Source organism: Stegodyphus dumicola, chromosome X2 (assembly GCF_044657685.1).
Source record: "Stegodyphus dumicola isolate Sdum_Otavi_A_Nest chromosome X2, ASM4465768v1".
In the NCBI taxonomy this organism is placed as follows: Eukaryota; Metazoa; Arthropoda; class Arachnida; order Araneae; family Eresidae; genus Stegodyphus; species Stegodyphus dumicola.
Window position 1 is genome coordinate 78,765,246 of NC_140781.1, and position 19,943 is coordinate 78,785,188.

At 34.4% G+C, this 19,943-nt stretch overlaps 1 protein-coding gene across 1 annotated transcript; it reads right to left on the reverse strand.

The window, feature by feature from the left end:
• Positions 1 to 2,281: 2,281 nt before the first annotated feature.
• LOC118202207 (uncharacterized) lies at positions 2,282 to 19,408 on the reverse strand. The gene is made up of 2 exons (XM_035374368.2): positions 19,254 to 19,408; positions 2,282 to 2,885 (listed from the first exon to the last, which is right to left on the reverse strand). The coding sequence occupies exons 1-2, from the start codon at positions 19,260 to 19,262 to the stop codon at positions 2,346 to 2,348; spliced, it is 549 nt and encodes a 182-aa protein (XP_035230259.1). The 5' UTR covers positions 19,263 to 19,408; the 3' UTR covers positions 2,282 to 2,345.
• Between the last annotated feature and the right edge of the window lie 535 nt (positions 19,409 to 19,943).

A 19,943-nucleotide genomic window follows, 5' to 3' on the forward strand; every position in this document is an offset into this window, starting at 1 on the left:
ATTTCTGAAATTAAGAAGCTAGCTAAATCTGATTTCCGCCATTCCCCAAATGCACGATTAAAGGGAAAATTATTGTAAATCAATCAAGCATTTGATAAATATCTTTTACAACTCACTTTTTCTAGTAACCTTATCAACGCCAAAGCGTGCGCCGCCTACCACGGCCCAAAACGACATGCCTTAATCCTGTTATTCTGTTCTTCACTTTTTATAATTACTATCTCGTGTGTGCTCGTATATATCCTTAATGTATCCGTCGCTTCTTATTATTTTAGTTAGAACTGAATAAACATGATTTGTATATGAATATTCATTTAGACTGATAATGGATACACGTTAAAACATCTTTCACAAGTTTAATTTCGGAGGTTAAACCGACACGCTGGACACATGAATAAAAGGTAAGCAAAGTTTGCTATCTTTATCTTCAGATAGCTCATGTATGCGTAGCTGTAATCAGCTACTTAACCTACTTAAAGTAAATGCCACCTTTTGGTATATAGTAGTTAGGAGAACGGGCTGCCTGAGCGTTGGGCTTTTTAAAGTGAACCATTTTCTTAGACAGTAAGTTGTGTGAACGAAAAACAGTGTGCAGCTTTACGTAATATTCCTAATACGAGATTTGTTATATTACGGTTTGGGAAATTATGTGTATAGTAATTATAGGATATCATTCTTTTTAATACTAAAAATATTCATTTTCTTTATCTCTGGCGAACATATTCATAGCTTCCATTTTACTGCCATGTTAGGTGTGCGGCTTTCTTTGTCTGGTTTCTGTTTTTGATGTAGTGATGCTTAAAAATATTTTATGTCGTGCTTAAACTTCTAATATCTAGGGGAAGAGCATAGATATTTTAAAATGAGTTAAGATTTGTTTTTCGGTTAGGTAAAAATAAGTGATGAATATTTTAATCATTAATTATTTTACACATAATCAGTGCGTACTTCAAGATCTAAAAGAAGCATTCTTACATTTAGCATATCGAAGACCTCACTAAAAGTATTCGCAGCATATAAATAAAATAAATAAAAACCATTGGTCAAATATAAAAAACAATATGTGTATTTAAATCAAGATTCAAATTTAAATGCAAAATGGAATATTTTAAAATTGACTGAAATAATGAATAATAATGTACAAGTATTTTGAGAGTTTTTATTAAAAGCAGATTCTGCATAATATGGACAAGCCCAATATTTTTTCTTCATTGGGAATAAAATACTGAATTAAATGATTGTTAATTTGTAGAAATGTGTACAGATTTAGTTCATTAGATTTACTTTAACGTTAGAGATTTTGATTTCTTGATGCATAGCTATTCAGTATACTTAAATATTAGTAGGCACTAATTTCTTTTAGATGGTTGGTTAGTCGGTGTCATGTTTATAAAAGAATCAAGTCAATATGTAAGCTGCCATTATTGGGTTTCAGAGGATACCTCTGGAATAAAACTTTTTATCTTTTGAAGATGTCCCTCAGTGTTCTGAACAATGGCATATTGCAGCGCACGTACAGATATGTCTTAGAGTAAGTTCAATCAAGACAATTCCTGCAATTAATTTATATTCGTGTAACTATTTAAATTGATTTTTTTCCCTTTAAGATTTTTCAGTAAGATGAGGAGTATTTATAAAAATAATTCACAATTATGTATGCGGTGAATTATTTTATGCTTTTGTACGAAATATGAATTTCATTTCCTTATTAATTTTAATCAGAGAAATGAATTAATTGATTAAAAAATATAAAAGCGCGTCATAGCCGAGAAGGTTCATATTTTTGTATAACTTGTAAACATGGCAATACTACTAGAGTAGATTTCTTTTATATTAACTGTTTAAAGACTCATTGTATTTAATGTTCTTAATACTTTATAAATATATTTCTTTCAGATAGTAAAATTCATATATTTCTAGGGTAAAAATTATAGAAGAATAAAAGCGTACCTATTAATATAAATTACGAGATTGAGCGTAATTTGAAATATTAAAAAATAGTGTGTTATATAGAGTTTGGTTGCAAAGTGGGCATGGTTTCGAGACGTTGATGCTTACTTCCAGTGAGGAAGTTCGTTTAAATTATGAGTAGACAGAAACTTCATCTTTTTCATAAGTATAGGATGTAGAATGCGTAAAATAAAAATGTGCGACACGTTATAGACGAAAATGTTCAGTGACTTAAAAAATACTTATAAACATTTGTCTCAATTAAAAAAAAACTTAGTGCATAATTTATTTAAAAAAAATGGTTGTAAGAAAACGAAGTCGTCTGGAAATATATCGGTTAAGAGCTTTATTTTTCTTTTCTCAACACTGCTGCATAAAGCTGACGCATCAGTTCTTTATATATAATCGAAACCGTATGGAGGCTGACCATACACACCATAGCTACCGTACCTATCTCTTTGATACGGTGGCATGCGAGGTACATAGCGATAATCACCAAATCGTGGGTCATAGCTTGGCCGCATATAATCATTTCCTGGATATATTTCTACAGGTGGATATCTTCCTCTGTGTCTGGTGCCATATGGGTATTTATTATATGGTACAAATCTATTGCTTTGTTGTCTCCATGGGCCATTATGCCCGTAGCCACTGCATCCAGCTGGGTAACATGGTTGATTTACAACTTCATAGACTGGACGTCTGTGTGGCTGTAAATGTGCTGCTGAATCCTTTGATTTTGTTTGATGAGGGTGTTTCGGGTGATAATCTGGCATGCCAATGGAATCTTGAACACTTTCTGAAACCGTAGAGGAACTAAAATCTTCATCAGTATTTTCTTCGTATTTCAAGTTCTGGCTTGTTGAATTTGAAACTAAAATCTTATCCTCCTTTGCAAAAGTAGCGGTTATGAATAAAACGGGAATTAAATGTACCTAGAAATAAATTTTAATTAGAATTAGTAATGAAAAACAATATTGCTTCAAAGTTACACTGATTAAGAATGTTTTTTTAATATCGTGGAAACTTATTTCTCTGTACATGCGAGGTGTATAATGAAGTCCTTATCCAGAAGTAACTTCTAGCACAGAAAACTAGAAGTTGTAGCTATGTACATTAAAGTAGCTATGCTTTATCATATGGCACCGAATTAGCGAAAACTATGAGAGATAACGGAAAAAGTCAGTAAATCTGTACATCGTTCACCGATTTAGCATGGAATGATGCTTTAAATATACCGATAATTTGAACAGAATTCCTGAACTGCAGATCACCTACTATCCGATCACCGGCATACGGCGTTAATGTCATCGCAAAGCGTAGTCTTTAAAAGGAGTTTGCCTCCAAAAGATGATGGATGGGTGATAGCATGAAAATCCAAACCCTACACCAAATCTCACTGGGAAACATAAATTAAAAGTCAGGGAAGCTTAATCACACAGTGCGTAGACTGGATCTTTGAGTCTAAACATAGTTATTCATACGGGGAACCCTGCAAGATGGCTTCCTTGTATGACGAATGCGGTCGTCGGGAAAAGAAGCTACACGGCAGTATGTATTACGTTTTCCTAATAGTTCTTATCCTACTGTGACTGCTATATGTTTGCCGTCTTAGAAAAAGAGGAAGCATTACAAACAGCACCCGACTTTAACTAGTGTCCGGCGCAAAAACTTCTTTGGGGACCCTCCTCTGCTTCACTACTTCAGTAATGAAGAACCGAACTTTAGGGAGGTATTTAAATTTCTCACCTTATTATACGTATATAACAAGAACATTGACTAGAACCTAAAGTAGCTATAAAGTCCTCGCTACTTCAGATGAAATATCGTTCTGTCCATTTTATTGATTTTCTGACAATTTTATGTCCAACATTAAAAGGATATAGCACATCTGAAGAACCAAGATTAGACAAAAATTCTATTTAAATTTATAATTAGAAAATGTCAAGACTTTTTTAGCAATTTGAATTAACGAAAAATACCATAGACAAGATCTATGCATTTAGGGAATAGGCTAAAAAACTTTTTTCGATGCATGCTGCATCGTCTTCATAACATAAGTGCATCTGCTTCTGCCTCTTGTTTGTCAAACAAATCCAGTTTGGTAATACCTACCAAACAACGGCCGAGAGGTAAACAAGAAGCAGAACCAGATATGCTCTGAAGACGATGCGGCATGCATAAAAAAAAAAGCTTTTTAGCCTATTCGTTAAGTGCATAGAACTTGTCTATGGTATTTTTCGTTAATTCAAAATGCTATTTAAACTTAAAACTAAAGCTACAACTATCTTAAGCATCTGTCTATAAAAGAAACTTCTAAATCTCATAAACTAAATATTAGTACATTTTCAAATGAAATATATGCAAATCTCTAAACAGTTATTTTCATATGTAGGAGTATTTAATTGTTTATTGCATACAAACAAAACAAACTTCATTATTTAAGAAAGGTAATTATTTTATCAGTGAATTACGCTGTAGAAAGCCATGGATTTACGAAATACAGATTTTTTTGCTTTCATACGATAGATTAATGAAGAAGCTAACATAAAACTGGCGGATTTTACACTGTACTGATATTTTGTATAAAAAAAAGTTCATTAAAAAAGGAAACGTAAAATAAACTTTTTGTTCGATTTGGGACCTCCCTCTGATGTAGGGGCCCGGGGCAACTGCCCCGCATGCCCCTGCCTTAGTCAAGATCTGATCACAAATCGTCCCTGTTCAGGTAGGCCGACATTTGCACGTGCAAATAGCAATTTTGTCCTATGCGTTAACTCACCCACTCTGCTGTACGCGAGCCATCAGAGCGGTGTGTGGTTTTACATTTGCTCTTGGATGACAAATTTTGCGTGAATGGTGAGCTTAATATTGTATTGTAAAAAAAGATTTGTAATCAGGTGCAGTAATCCATTAGAACTCTCATAGAACCCTTATTATACCACAGAACGTTAATTGGATGAAGATACTTGGAACTATTGCAAGCCACAGTACTTGATTTACTTTATGACTGCTGTTAGTTTATCTGCATTTTGTGCCTATTCCAACATACTGCATTCCGCCACATCAACTAGCGTCACCGCGAAAATTTTATCGGGCATTTTCAGGCACAGGATCACTGGAACTGTGTTCATTTCACTTAACCACATTGGATTTCTTGTGAGATTGGATGAAAAACCAGGCATAGCTATGGAAGTAAATGTGGGGTGGAACTGTGTTCATTTCACTTAACCACATTGGATTTCTTGTGAGATTGGATGAAAGACCAGGCATACAGTCTGCCATTTTGCAAAGTTTAAAGATCTAGGAACCAGTCTTATTTAAGTAAGCATACGAAATATATATGTAACCAATGCAATAACATGCGAAATATATATCCAACCAATGCAATAACATGAAATGCTGCAAAACGTCATTCACGAATTTCTGACTTGAATATAAATACTGCTGCCGATAGGGATACACTGAGTATGTATAAGTATTTGTACTCAGATTTCCTAATTCTAGAATATTATTTTGTGTTTGTCATGTTCGTACTGTTTTACTGTTGCGTGAGTTTCGTAATATAATAAACTCTACCTTTCTCTTACGTGTTAGTTTATTAGTAAATTTACATCTGCTTTATAATGTCACATATGCGATTAATGACGTATTTATGAAAATGATCCGATGTCGAGGGTTATGTATTTCAGAGCTCTTAATTAAGCTAAATTAAGCTATTGATGCGTGTAGGTCGTCAGTTCATATTAAATCAGTGATGCTGTGCACGTCTATTACTAATTTTTTAAATATTTCTCTTAGTGTTTTTGCTATAAGATCGGTAACTTTCCAGTATTGTCTCTACCGGGTGTAGCAGTCGGTCTCATATGATAGAAAGTATTCACTTTATTGTGTGTAGACGCAACTTCAACAAATTGAGTGTTCTTCGTTCATTAGTTATTTCAGTTTTTAAGGTATTTAGTATACCCCTAAAAACTACTATTCTACAAAGTACAGTATACAAATGTGGCATTCAAGGTTAGGCCATCGAAGTTATGACGCAATCAGACAATTAGGGGATATCTTGCCAGAGGAATAAAATTAGATAATTGCGCTCATAGTGATAGCTGTTCACAATGCATAAAGAATAAACTGCAGCAGATTCCTTACCCAAAAACCGCTGCCTTTGTGCAAACAAACCACTTGAACTTGCACATAGTGACATTAGCAGGGCTATGCCCACTCAAAGTATTTGGGGAAATTTTATTTTGTAAACTTTGGTGATGACTTTACAAGATACACCGTCATCTATTTGCTTGCTGAAAAGAATGAATTTCTTAGTAAATTAAAAGAATTAGTTGATATAACCAGAAACAAATTTGCAAGAACCATACAGACTATCCGAACTGATAAGACCGATGAATATACTAGCAAAGAAATGGAGGAATTCCTATCGAGTTAACAGTACCAAAAATCAACTTACCGTTCCCTTTTCATCTCCTTAGAACAGTGCGAGTGAAAGGAAATATAGAAGCTTTATTGAAATGACCAGTCTCGCTATCTCAAGGCCGATTTTCAAACAAATCCTGGAATGAAACTCTCACAACAGCAAATTACATCAAGAGCCGCCTTCCAACTAGAGATTGTGATAAAGATCCCTTTAAGCATCGTGGAATGTAAGAAACCTAATCTAGCTCATATGAAACAATTTGGTTGCACAGCCTATGCATGTGAGCATAAGGAAGACTGAAGAAAATTAGACGAGAAAAGCAGCTGAAGGAACTTGAATCGGTTACGATCAACAATCAAAAGTATACAGAATCTATTCAGACGAGAACCATATAATTGTCAGTAGAAGTGTAAGATTTGTCGAAGAATGATAAGCGAATGAAAATATTGAAATTTCCCTGCGTCCGAAGGTTGAAGGCGATAAAACAATGAAGAAACTGAGAAAAAAACCTAAAATTATATCCGAAAAATTGCCAACAACAACAGCAACAAACTCTTATATCCGCTCCTGCTACTGAAAGCAACTGCGGCGTTTTTTAACGATTGATTCAGTAAGTGGTTTTGAATCCACGGTTCTAGACACTCTGTTATCTCACTCCGTCTTAGGAAGGAGGAGACAGGTGTTAGCTACTATGGTGGGCGAAAGCCAATAGGCTAAAACGAGGCAGAGCATGTCAGCTGAGAAAGGGGGGGGCTCAAAGAAAAGGAAAAATTGCCAAGAATTAAAAAAAAAAAAAAAAAAAAAAAGAGTTGGATAAGTTGAATTCCAAAGAAAAGGAAAAAATTATTACTCGCAGTTGACGAAGAAATCAATTCCTTATCCCGAAATAAAACTTGGGAACTAGTTGAGTTTCTTGTATGAAAGAAACCAATTGGATGTCGATGGAGTTTCAAGCTGAAAGAAATTATCATTACAAGGGCGCGACAAGTGGCAAAAGGTTTTAGTCAAAAAATGTGTGGAACTGACTACGACCATACGTTTGCATCAGTAGTTCGACCTACAACCATCAGGTCTTTCTTGCTGTGTGGAACGGAACATACATGTCTCACGTACATTTTACCATACGCTGCTTGCTTCGCAGCATATGGTAAAATGCATGCGAGGCATGTAAACGTCAGTACACCGTTCTTACATGAAAATTTAGAAGAAGAAATGTGCATGCAACAACCGGAAGCCACAGTTGAATCAGGACCAGATGAAAAGATTTGCAAATTGAATAAAATCTTTTTACTGCTTAAGGTAGGCCACTACAGCATGGAGTAAAAGGGTCGAAGTGCTAAAGAACAGCACCTTTTCGCAGAGTACCGCATGCTTGCTTTTAAAGAAACAATGCAATGACACGATAATGATTATTGTCTCCGTCGATGATTTCCTATCCTTATAGCATGCAAAAGCGAAGATAAAATCGAAGAACTAATTAAATGTCTCAGCGAATCCTTCGAAACAAAAGATTTGAAGGAAATTAGAAACAATATAGGAATCAACATCAAAAGAAATGACATCAAATTCCACGATTGCAGGTATTTTTAACAAGTCATTGTCCAAACCAAAACGTGTGAGATTAAGAATCTAATCTCGAGCCTCTTCTCAAATGTATGAATAAAGGGGGGATTGTAGCATATTAGTTAAATATTTTGAAAAATATCTTTTATAACTCACTTCTAGTAACCCCAGGAAAGCCAAGGCACGCGCCGACCACGGCCAAAAACGATATTTCATGATACTTTTTTTATTCCTTAATTATTATAGCTGTCTCTTGTGTGCTTGTGTATATCTTTAATGTATCTGTCGCTTTTTATTATTTTGCTCAAAACTGAATAAATGTTATTTGTGTATAAATACGCATTCCTGTTATTAATGGACACATGTCGAAACATCTCTCACTGAAAGATTATATTTTGGAGATTCAACCCGCTCTGTCGGACCTATGAACAAAAGCTAAGCAAAGTTTGCTATCTCCACAAATTGCATTGTTTCTGATTATTATATATCATGAAAATTGAAGAGGTCTTATTACAGAAGCTAATGATGGTTTATTTGATTATGGTAACGCATGCTAAGGCTGTCTGCCTAAGGAGAAGGATGCCTTCATGAAGGATTTTCTAAAGGAAACTGGCTCATATCCACTTTACTCATGAGGAGATTCTCACGCAGCTAGCTCGTTCGCTTGGAACTTGAACACAGGTCGAAATACCAGTGTTCAACGTCTTTACCAATAGGCTGTTGGCAGGCCTCGAAGGCAAGGGATAATTCTGTTAACATTTTTGCAGTGTTTCTTCCTTTAAAATCAGGAGTTCAGATAAGTTCTGATACCTCTTTCACAACAGAATAAAATCTGTTGAAATCGTATATGACACTAGGTACCTCTTAAAATGACCACGTCCTTTCCGACCTTATTTGATTATATAAACCGTTTGAGTTTTGTATGCGGTGCTAAGCCGCACGCAAGGTTTCGTTTCAGTTAGGGATACTAGGTTGGATATTTTCAGGGGATATACAAATACAATTTTTAAAAACAGACTTCTTTTATATAAGATTTCAAGAATTTTTATAAGTGAAATGTGCACAAATCTGAACCTCTTTCTCCTTGCATACGGCCCTGCCTTTGAGATTAATGCTTTTTTTTCGATATGCTGTTTAATATGTAAATTACGTACACTTTTTTTTTAATAAAACTTTTTCCCTGGATAACAGTGTGTATGTGTATTTTAATTATAGCAAAGCACACTACGGCTATCTGCCTAAGGGAAGGGAGGACTTTCTAAGGGAAACTGGCTCGTATACACGTTACACATGGGGAAAACCACGAAAACACCCATGCAGCCAGTCCATTCGCGGGATTCGAACCTCGGACCGAACTACCAGTGTTCAGCGACTTTACCGCTCGGCCGCTGGTGGGCCTCCCTGGATAACAAAAGCCATCTTAATTGAGAAAAATTTTAATTATTTCAACATGTTGCACAGATCAGTGCAATATGTAAGCACATCAAACATTATTAAAAAATTTATCCATTTGAGTTTGTTGTACATTTCTTGTTAGTAGCTTTTCAACACTGGTCCAAGAAACAAAATTGCTTTTAACTTTCTGTATTTCTGCCTTTAAGTTCAAGCGTTCTTTTCGAAATTTTTAATGCCTGTCGAGTGTTTGCTGCTATTGGTACAGGATCGAGAATTTCATCTTCTGACTCGCTTTCATTTTCACTAATTCCATTGTTTTCTCTAATAACTTCGACGATCTCTGCATCACTTTTTTTCGTAGCAAGTCTGAATATTTTCGTCGATTCCCAAATATTCGATAAAGATATCATCATGCATTTCTTCATAGTCACACTTGTCTTCTAGTACATCTTGAGAGTTTCCAGAAATTTGGTTTGGATAGAAGCCGGCTTTTTAAAAAAACAGTTTAAAATTGTTTGTGAAGTTACTTCCTCCTACGCACTTAAAATAACATGCATGGCATCAAAGAGAGGAATTGACTTCACAGTTTCCTTAAAAGAACAGAATGCATCAGTCGCATCAATTTCATTAATAACATTTTGAACCACTTTCTTCCTGTAATGTCTCTTGAATGCTTTTATAGCACCCTGATCTAATAGCTGAAGTATGGAAGTTGTATTAGGAGGAAGGGAAAATAATTGTATGTTCTTCAACGAGAGATCATTTGGATGGGCAGCGAAGTTATCTATAACAAGAGCGCTATTTTGTCTTGCTCAATTGCTTCATCCCACTTCGCAAGAAAATCGCTAAAAATATTACTTGTCATACAAGCATTTTTATTGTTGCAATAAGTCACAGGCAAATGCTTCATTCCTTTCAGACAACGAGGGTTTGTGCTTGCCCCGATGACTAATGGAGTCTTTTTGACTGGTCCATCCATATTACACGTTAATAACACAGGAACACATCGTTTAATTTTTTATGGTCAGTTGATGACTCACTTTTAACACGTTGAGCCCGGCGCTGAATTTGCTGTCCTTTCCGTTCGACCGCTTGGCCGGCGCCCAGCATTTTGGCGAATTCTGTTGCCTTTTGATACAGAATTTCTTGCGATATCGTGGCGTTCTTGTTCTGGCATTTTGAAACCAGTCCAAGAATGCAGTTTCTACATCGCTAGACTTTCTGCTTACGCGAGACATCTGCACTTGTTTTCAGTTCATCCGAAATTGCTTTGCTTCTTTTCAACAATATACATAATGCAAATTGTGAAAGTGCGAGATGTACAGAAACTCTACTTTGGCTGCATTTTAGTAAAGCATCAGATTACTTCAACAATTCTTTATCTTTAAAGTTTAAATCCTTGCGTTTGGACATTTTGAAGCAAACAACAAAAGCACGTTGTAGATGGATGAACTGAACGAACTGTTGATCCGATCCGAGCATAACATGTCCGGCTCAATAACAGGAATTTTGCCTATATGGCACATAATGTGAATGCTACATGACCGTGGTATCCCAAGGGAGGACTAAGGGGGTGGAAAAGTGTGTGGCCGACAGTAACAAGGCCAGTGAAGCAAATGGAGTTGTAAAATGGAGAAGCAAAATAGTGCGAAGTGTGAACCTAACCGTTTGAGTCCGGCGCGCGCTTCGCCCAGCAGCGGCCGAGCGGTAAAGACGCTGAACACTGGTATTTCGGTCCGAGGTTCGAATCCCGCGAACGGGCTGGCTGCTTGGGCGTTTTCGTGGTTTTCCCCATGTGTAACGTGTATATGAGCCAAATTCCCTTAGAAAGTCCTCCACGAAGGCATCCTTCCCTTTAGGCAGATAGCCCTCGTGTGCTTTGTCATAACTGAATAATCCAAAAATCCGGCGCGCGCTTCACTTGTCCGTATGCCAAAAAGTACGGCGCAGCGCGATAGCGCTTCTCTTGTTTCATATCGAGAATGCAAAGACGCTGCTGTTGGTTAGTATACTTAAAAAAAATTATTGAAAATTGAAAAAAAAATTATTGAAAATTGAAAAAAAAAAATCATTGAAATATTCAATTGGTTTCGCATCAGGAGGAGGGGCATGCTTTGGTCCAGGTACTTCAGAAAAAGTATTCGATTCATTCGAAAAAATTGTATCCACGGGTAAAAACTCATCAATAATATCGTCATTGGAGGTACTTGCAGTTACTTCATCATCATCACTGCTATCACTAATAACTCGTAATCTCTTAGAACGAATGATGATGTCACTTCCACTATCACTTTCAAGGTCATTACTATACTCTTCATTATCACTTCTCATAACATAGTCACTTTCAAATGAATCAGAACTTGACATGGGTTATTTCGTAATTATCAGTATACCACTTGGTAAAAAAATGAAAACAGTTTCCAATTCCTATAAAACAACTGTTACTGATATCACTACAACTGCTCTCAATAATTGCGTAAAGTATACTAACCAACAGCAGCGTCTTCGCATTCTCGATACAAAACAAGAGAAGCGCCGTATATTTGGCATACGACAAGTGAAGCGCGATAGCGCTTCGCCGGAATCAAACGGCTAATACTGCATGAAGAATAACATGTGAAAGTAGAGAGAACACACACAAAATATAATGCCGAGTAAATGAAACAAAATAAAATAAAATGCTATTAATGAAGTTGAAGCTATATACACTATCTATACTATATACAGTGCAGTATTTAGGTGGGGAAATTAGAACTTCGGGTGAGGTGGGCCGCGAGGGGGCGAATATCGTGGTCTTCTTGCAGAATTTCATAATTAAAAACATTTAAAGAGCTTAGATGTATGCATTCACGTGCTTTAGCAAAGAATTTTTCGTTTGTAAGCTGCAGGTAGTCATCCATATACTCAATTTTTAAATCTTTATGCAAGTATCGTTGCTATCAAAGTAGTGGGCATTCGTAATCCGGCGTAAGTACTTATTTTGGGTGACCTATAATTTTGCAATTTCTGAGTTGGAGGCCGCGGCCCATGCTGGTGAGGCGTAACAGAGCATCGGTCTGATAATAGCAATGTAGATGTGCCTCTTTTTGACCAGATGAAGTTTCAAGCTTGAACTTAGCAGTGGATTTAATTGGTGAATAATATACAAAGCCTTTCGTCTGACCTTGTCAATATGATCCGACCAGGTAAACTTATGATTGATGACAACCCCTATATAAGTTGCCTTCTTTACAAGTGGAATCGTCTGATTAAAAAGAGTGAGATTAGCATTAATAGTTTTTCTTTGCCTTCTGATAATCATTAATTGTGACTTTTGAGCATTTATTGCGACGCGCCATTTGATACACCAGTCTTCAATGTTAGGTATGAAGTTCTGCAGTTTTTGAATAGCGTGCTTCGAACGGATAGATTTAATCGCTAACGCAGTATCATCTGCGTAGCATGCAAAAAAGCTGTTGTGTTCATTCTGTAATTTAGGAAAGACCATCACGTAGTAAAGATACAAAATAGGTCCTAAAATGGACTACTGGGCTACACGGGCGCACATTCTTCTGACGCTAGAGATGTCCTGACCCATTGAGACATAAAATCTTCTGTTAACAACAAAAGAATTGATTAGCAGAATTCGTTTCCGGTCAAAATTTAGCTGGATCAGCTTATAAATGAGCACCTCATGCCAGACGCGGTCGAAGGCTTTCGCCACGTCCAGCATGAGTAAGGCGACACTTTGCTTGTTATGTAAGGCGCTGCCAATAAACTCGGTGAGTCTAACTAATTGTTTGGTTGTGGATAAGCGTTTTCTGAAACTAAATTGTTCCAAAGGTAGTCTGTTAAAGTAGGGTTGCAAGCGAGCATAGATAATTTTCTCATAAATCTTCCCGAGGCCCGAGAGCAAGCTAATTGGACGGTAGCCGTCCGGTCTGGTTACTTCGTTTCCTGGGTTTGGTAGTAGAATGATCTGAGCAAGCTTCCAAGCACGCGGGAAGTAAGAATTTTCTAAACTGGCGTTGATGATGCTTATAAAATGATTGATAATATTGCGGGGAAGATTCTTAATAGCCATATTCGAGATAATGTCATGACCAGGCGATTTTCTTTTTTTTTTTCAGTCTTGATAATACCCTGCACTTCTGCTGGGGTGGTGAACTGAGTCCTGTTTCTGACACTAGGCGCATTTATCCAGTCTTTTACAAAGTAGCGAACGTCATAAATGAAGCTATAGTCACAGTGTAAGTCATTTGGTTTAAATTGCTGCTCAAGATGATCAGCGAGAATTTTTGCCTTGTCTTTGTTGGTCAATGCAATACAGTTATTGCTATGAAGAGGATTATTCATAGTGGAACTATTTTTGAGGAGCTTAACGAAGGACCAAAAGTCCCCATTAGGTTCGTTCAAACTGAGTATTTTTTCCTACCATTTTTCTTGTCCGAATTTGTAAATATTCTCGTTAATAACTCGATTTAGCTTTTTCTTGTGGGCTGGGTTCCAAGTCTTATTCCAGATTTTCATAAGCGGTAGCATTGATTTTATTAAGCGGTTATTTTACAATGATATTGTATCTGTCTAATTTCATGTTATTTTACCGAAGCTGGAGTTTTTATTTTTTTTATAAACACATACAAAAAGTATCCTAAACGATAAAAAGCATACTCAGTGGTTATATTTAAAGAAACAAACAAAAAGTAAAACTTCATAGATTTTGTGTATCCTTTTTTTATATTTCATTATTAATATATTTCCATTTTTTAACTGTTTGAATTTAAGGTATTATTTTGATAATTATGATTTATTACATTTCATTATACTATATATTTTTTAAGTGTGTATTCTCAGCAACGCTCTAGTAAGACTTCAGCATATCTTATTTAAAGGGGATGGGAAGTTATGCTTCTAATTTCGTTTTACAGACAAGTCAAAATTTCTGTTTGCTTAAAAAAATTCCTTAAAAAAAGTACTACGTCATATCTGTGAAACACAGATCCCTATGTGCATACCAAAGTTGAGCCTTTTTCTTTACAATGTACATTGCGGGAGGGGGAGGAAGAGACAGTTCTATATTTCCCGTTCTACTAGGCCAATTAACGAAATTCAAACTGCGTTTTTCATGTCTCGAAAGCGCGACTTAGGATATATATTAGCTTTATATATAGCACTGTTTTAACATGGGTATTTTGACACAAAATCGGATGTTTTCTGAAATAACATACCAGTGTTTTTACATATTTCGATTCTACGACTGAAACTATGCCTAAATATTAAATTTTGTAAAATTTGTTGCGAAATTTACGGAGAAATTCAAAATTTTGTCTTGGAAAATTTTTTTCAGTTTGCGTCAAGAATAGTTCACTTAGCGAACTTCTTAATTATATGGCAACCTATTTTCCTTTCCCTTTTTCTTTATATTATATTTTTAATTGTTATTATTTTAAATATTTTTTCTTTTTCGAATTTCATTTTAATTGTTCAAGTTGCATGGTTTCTTTCAAATAACCGTTTTAAAATTTTCTATTTACTCATTCGAACTGCGTAGTTTAAATAAAAGGTGCATCATTTATTTTTTTCAAATAGTTTTCTTTATACTATATTTTTAATTCATAGTTATTATTTTAGGTAGTTTTTAAATTTTTAGAATTTTATTTTAATTATTTGTGTTGCATTGTCTCTTCAGATAATTGTTTTAAAATTTTCTATTTATTCATTCGTACTGCGCATTTTAACCTTTTAACTGTCATGCTCGAGATTATCTCGGGTGTTCGAAAATGTCACGCCCGAGTATTTCTCGGGGTAATTTTTTTTTTTTTTTGAGTGCATCGTATTGTCATACCCGATTATATATCGGGAGATGTTTATTTCGGCTACATTTGGTTTTTCCAATAAAAAAATTTCACAATTTGTGTACCCAAATCATCAAAATAACTTGACAGTTAAAGGGTTAAATATATTTGTTAATATACATTTTCCAGAATTTGATTTTATTTATTTGAATTGCGTTTCTTTCGAAAGAATACTTTGTGGCTCAGACTACGATGCATTTGAAAACTGCATAGATTAAAAGAGAAAATACAGTAAAGCACAATTAACACGCTTTTCAATGGGCCGTTCAAAAAATATATATGAATAAGAGAGGTGTATAACGGACATTTTAACTTAGGATGACCTGCATACATTGCTTTAAATAGTTTTATCATTATGACCCATTGCTTTACACAATTTTATCACCGTACATTTAGTTTCTTAAAATATTATTCATATTTAATTTTTTAATATTTTAATACTTAAAATATTATTCATATTTTAGTCAAATATTTTATTTTTGAAGTCATTAGAATCAAATATCATAAGATTAAAAAAGTTTAAAATTTAAAAAAAATACTAAATTTTATGCAAAAGCTTATATTTTTTCCTTAATGGCTTGCTCTTTTCCTTCAGGCATTCTACAAGTATATTAAAAAGCATCCAACTTTTCGAAACATCTTGGTATTTCTGACATTCATTTTAAATAAAGTTATCGCCTTTCATTTCATAATGACCCACAAACGGCCGAGCGGTAAAAGTCTTTGAACACTGGTAGTTCGTTCCGGGGTTCGAATCTCGGCAAACGAGCTGGTTGCATGGGAGTTTTCAAGGTTTTCTCATGTGTAACGCGTAGACGAGTTGGTTTACCTTAGAAAGTTCTTCCCGAAGGCACCCCTCCTTTTAGGCAGATAGCCCTGCTTTGCCGTAACTTAATAATCCAATTTAATCCATTTCATCAGTATTTGGTCAGAGCCTTTATGAGTCTTTACAGGCTAGGCATTTTGAAGGCATGAGATGAAAGGAAAGACGGGTTTCATCAAGAGGGAAAACGTCTTTAGATGACATCCATATACGTCACTGTATAAATTCCTAAATCTTCAAATAATTCGACAGAGAAATCATGGGATTCTCCGTTTATGATGATGTTCTATAACGTAATTTAAATTTATACAAACATATTGTCGAAAACCAGTCGCACTTCACTTTAATCTGCATTGATATCATTTTTGTCTTTTCCGTTGCTCAGTTGTTGGTGTTTGCTGGTGTACAAGTCCAAGTGTTTTCTCTTTGAACACCCAACTTTCTTGAAGTAGATTGCTCTTCAAATTTTTTGCTTTTTTCCCCCCTAATTTTCTTCTTTCCTTCTAGATTTGTTTTCAGTGCTGACACAAGAAAATTAAGATTTTTCAATTGTTACACTTCCATAAATTTTGCATTCTTGTCAATTTTTAAACATATCATTTGCTTGAAATGCGTTTCAGTTGCGTCAAATGCGATGAATTCTGCTTTTAGAATGGCCAGTAATTTCGTCTATTTGCCTAAATGATTTTTCAGATTGGAAATGTCCCAGAACTATTCCAAAGTGCTGTTTGCTTAAAGACATTGTAAAAATAAACATCAAACGAACATTCTCAGTTTTAGACAATTCTATTTAGATGTAATTAAAGTAAAGTAGCAGACGATAACACGGCGAAGGTAAAAATTTATTCATACAAATATATATATATATAAAAGGAAAAGAAAAAAAAAAAAGAAAGTAATTGAAAAAAAGAAAGAAATTGAAAAAAGAAATTGAAAATTATTAAAAATAATAATTAATTATTTTTTTTAACTTTTATTATTTAATAACTTTATTAATTATTTAATAACTTTTATTATTAATTAATTTTAATTCTATAATTAAAAATAGCTTTTCATATAGTATTAATAAATATTTATTATGCATCATTGAGGGAAAAAATTTCATATAATTGATTCTCCGTAAAAATTTAAGGTTAAAAATAGCTGTGGCAATTCACTGTAACAAAATCCATGAATCACATTTGGCGTTATAATTGCTTTAAAAAAAAAAAAAAAAAAAAAAAAAAAAAGCTAAATTTCAAAACTCCACGATATGCAAATTCATGTATATCTTAAAAAATAAAAACTCTAATTTTTTGCAGGTATGCTTAGAAATACATCTACTTTATGATGATGGTAAAAATTTTGTAGGTTATAATTCAAAATTTTTTTCGAAAAATTTATAGAAATTATTTAAAAATAAATAATAAAAAATGGGTGAATTTTATTTGGAATGAATCTAAATTTCGAAATGTGAAAGGAAGAATAAAAAGCGTTTAATAAAAGAAAGAGATATTAATAAATGTATACCAAATTCAATTAACACTGAGGAACTAAAATTTTGAGAGCTAATTTTGTAAAAACTACTCATGCTATTTTTACAAAACTTGGGAATCTGGCATAATTTGAGTCGTAGAATCGAAATATGTAAAAAAATTGGCATGCTATTTCAGAAAAAGTCTGATTCTGTGTCAAAATACCTATGTTAGAGTAGTACTATATATAAATCTAATATATATCCTTTCGAAACATGAAGAAAGCAATTTGAATTTTGTCAATCGGCCCAGTAGAACGGGAGATATCGAACTGTCCCCCCCCCTTTTTTTGCACAGTGTACCTGAATGGATGATTCACTTCCAATTGCTTTACAACTTATCGTGATTAATAGTTTTCAAATTCTTTATCGAAGCTCTCGGTTACTGCCGAGTATTTAAGGTAAATTACAAGAACGAACTGATTTTCTTGCCTTAGAAAACCAGACTGATGCTATTATCACATTCTTTCTTTACCTGGGCCCGTCAGCGGACGGAGCGATAAAGCGTTAAACTATTAGTAATTCGACCTGGTTTCGATTCTAGGTGAACGGGCTGACGGCATGGGCATTTTTGTAGTTTTCTTCATGCGTAAAAGGGGGTACGAGCCAGTTTCATTTGGAAGGTCCTTCACGAAGGCATCCCTCCTCTTAGGTATATAGCTCTCATGTGCATTGTCATATCAAATAAACCAAACCAAAACTATTTATTATCTGAAGAGTACCTCGCAATTATTGTGAATTTCACAGAGATTGTGGTTGCTTACGGTATTTCGAAGACTCAAGTTCAAACAGAATGAAACATTGTACATTTTTCCTTTTTAATACTGAATCAGCCGAATGTTGATACATTCTCTTTCGCCTCGGATAATTTTGGGCTTTATGCGTAATTGTAAACTTAAGATTATCGTACCAATTAGTGCTATCGTAAGCTATTTACATTCTGATTCTAAATGCTTTTACTTGCTTAACTACTCTCTATCCGTAGGTTTATTCAAATGAACGCAAAACTTGAAAACACTATGTAGAATATTGAAATCTACATATTTAATACAAAGTTCAAATTTATTTTCAGAATATTTATATTGATCATAATCCAGACGGAGGTCACAATATCTATCCAAACAAACATTCAGAAACTTATAATAAAAACACAAAATATATATTTTACAAAACATGAAGCTGTGATGCAGTTTTCAGTAAAAGCACTTTTTATGTGAAATATCAATTCTCAGTCTTGTTGCGCATTCAGAATGTAAAGGCAGCTTAACAAATTATGCAGTAACCATAAAGGTAAGTAAATAATACTTGTATATTTAGTTTATTTTTGAATGAAAACTGCGTACCTCTTTCCAAACTCGTGTAATTGGGATGACTACATTATTGGATTAGGGCCAACCCATACAAGGACTATTTGCCTGTGGAGAGGGGATGTCTTTCTGAGGATAAAAAAATTAAGCTTTTTTAAGGATTCTTAAAAATTAAGAATTAGTATTACACAGACGAAAAGCAGGAAAACCGCATACACACGATTCGTTCAACCGCCGGAACTACCAGTGTTTCATGCCTTTAATCACTCGGCCATTGGTGGGTCCAGTTTTGATAAAAAATGTATGAGTAAGAAAGAATGCATATTTTCAAAGAATTTCAAAATCATTCTCTTTAGGCAGTGTACTCGTATTTTATATAAATATGCTAAAATAACCCGCAAGTTAGAAATTAGAATAAAGGTAAATAAAACGTACTTACATATAACATTTTTCGTTCTTTATATTTTAGTTGCAGCTCTCAGAGTAAGTAATAGATATTCTAATTCAGCTTATTTCTTTTACTGCAGCTAAATTGTGACTGAAAACGACTTTGTATCAGTTATGTTCTAGCTGAGAAGATGTTTTTGACAACATATATGTACGAATTTAGGTTAACGAGCCAAAAAAATGCGGGTGCCATGATACTTTGATGCTTTCCCCAATATCGTTTGTCTGTTACTATAAAAGAGCCTGACCTAGAAAACTATGTTAAGGGTCAGATATCTGCAACAATTTCACTAATCCGAGCAAAATGTATTAATCATTTTCAAAGTGATACGGTGCTAAATAAAAAAAAAAAAATATGCTGAGGTAATAGGTTAAGTTATTGTTATTTATGCTTAGTAGAAATTCTCAGTTTTGATTTCAAAAGTTTTATGCAATGAACTGAAACTATGTTACTTGAAACTGAATTTACGCTAATAATTTTACTCTGTTTTCCAGATTTATTTTTTCAAAGCTAATGCAAAAATTGCAGCTGCAATTTTCCTCAAAATTCAGAATAAAATTGCGCTTAATGTGTAAAAGGCCTTAAAACATTATCAGGGAAAGCTGAAAAAAAAAAAAAAAAAAGTCCGAAATCAAACTGAGGTTTTCGTTTAAACCATTTTGTTTTGAGCAAAATCTGACC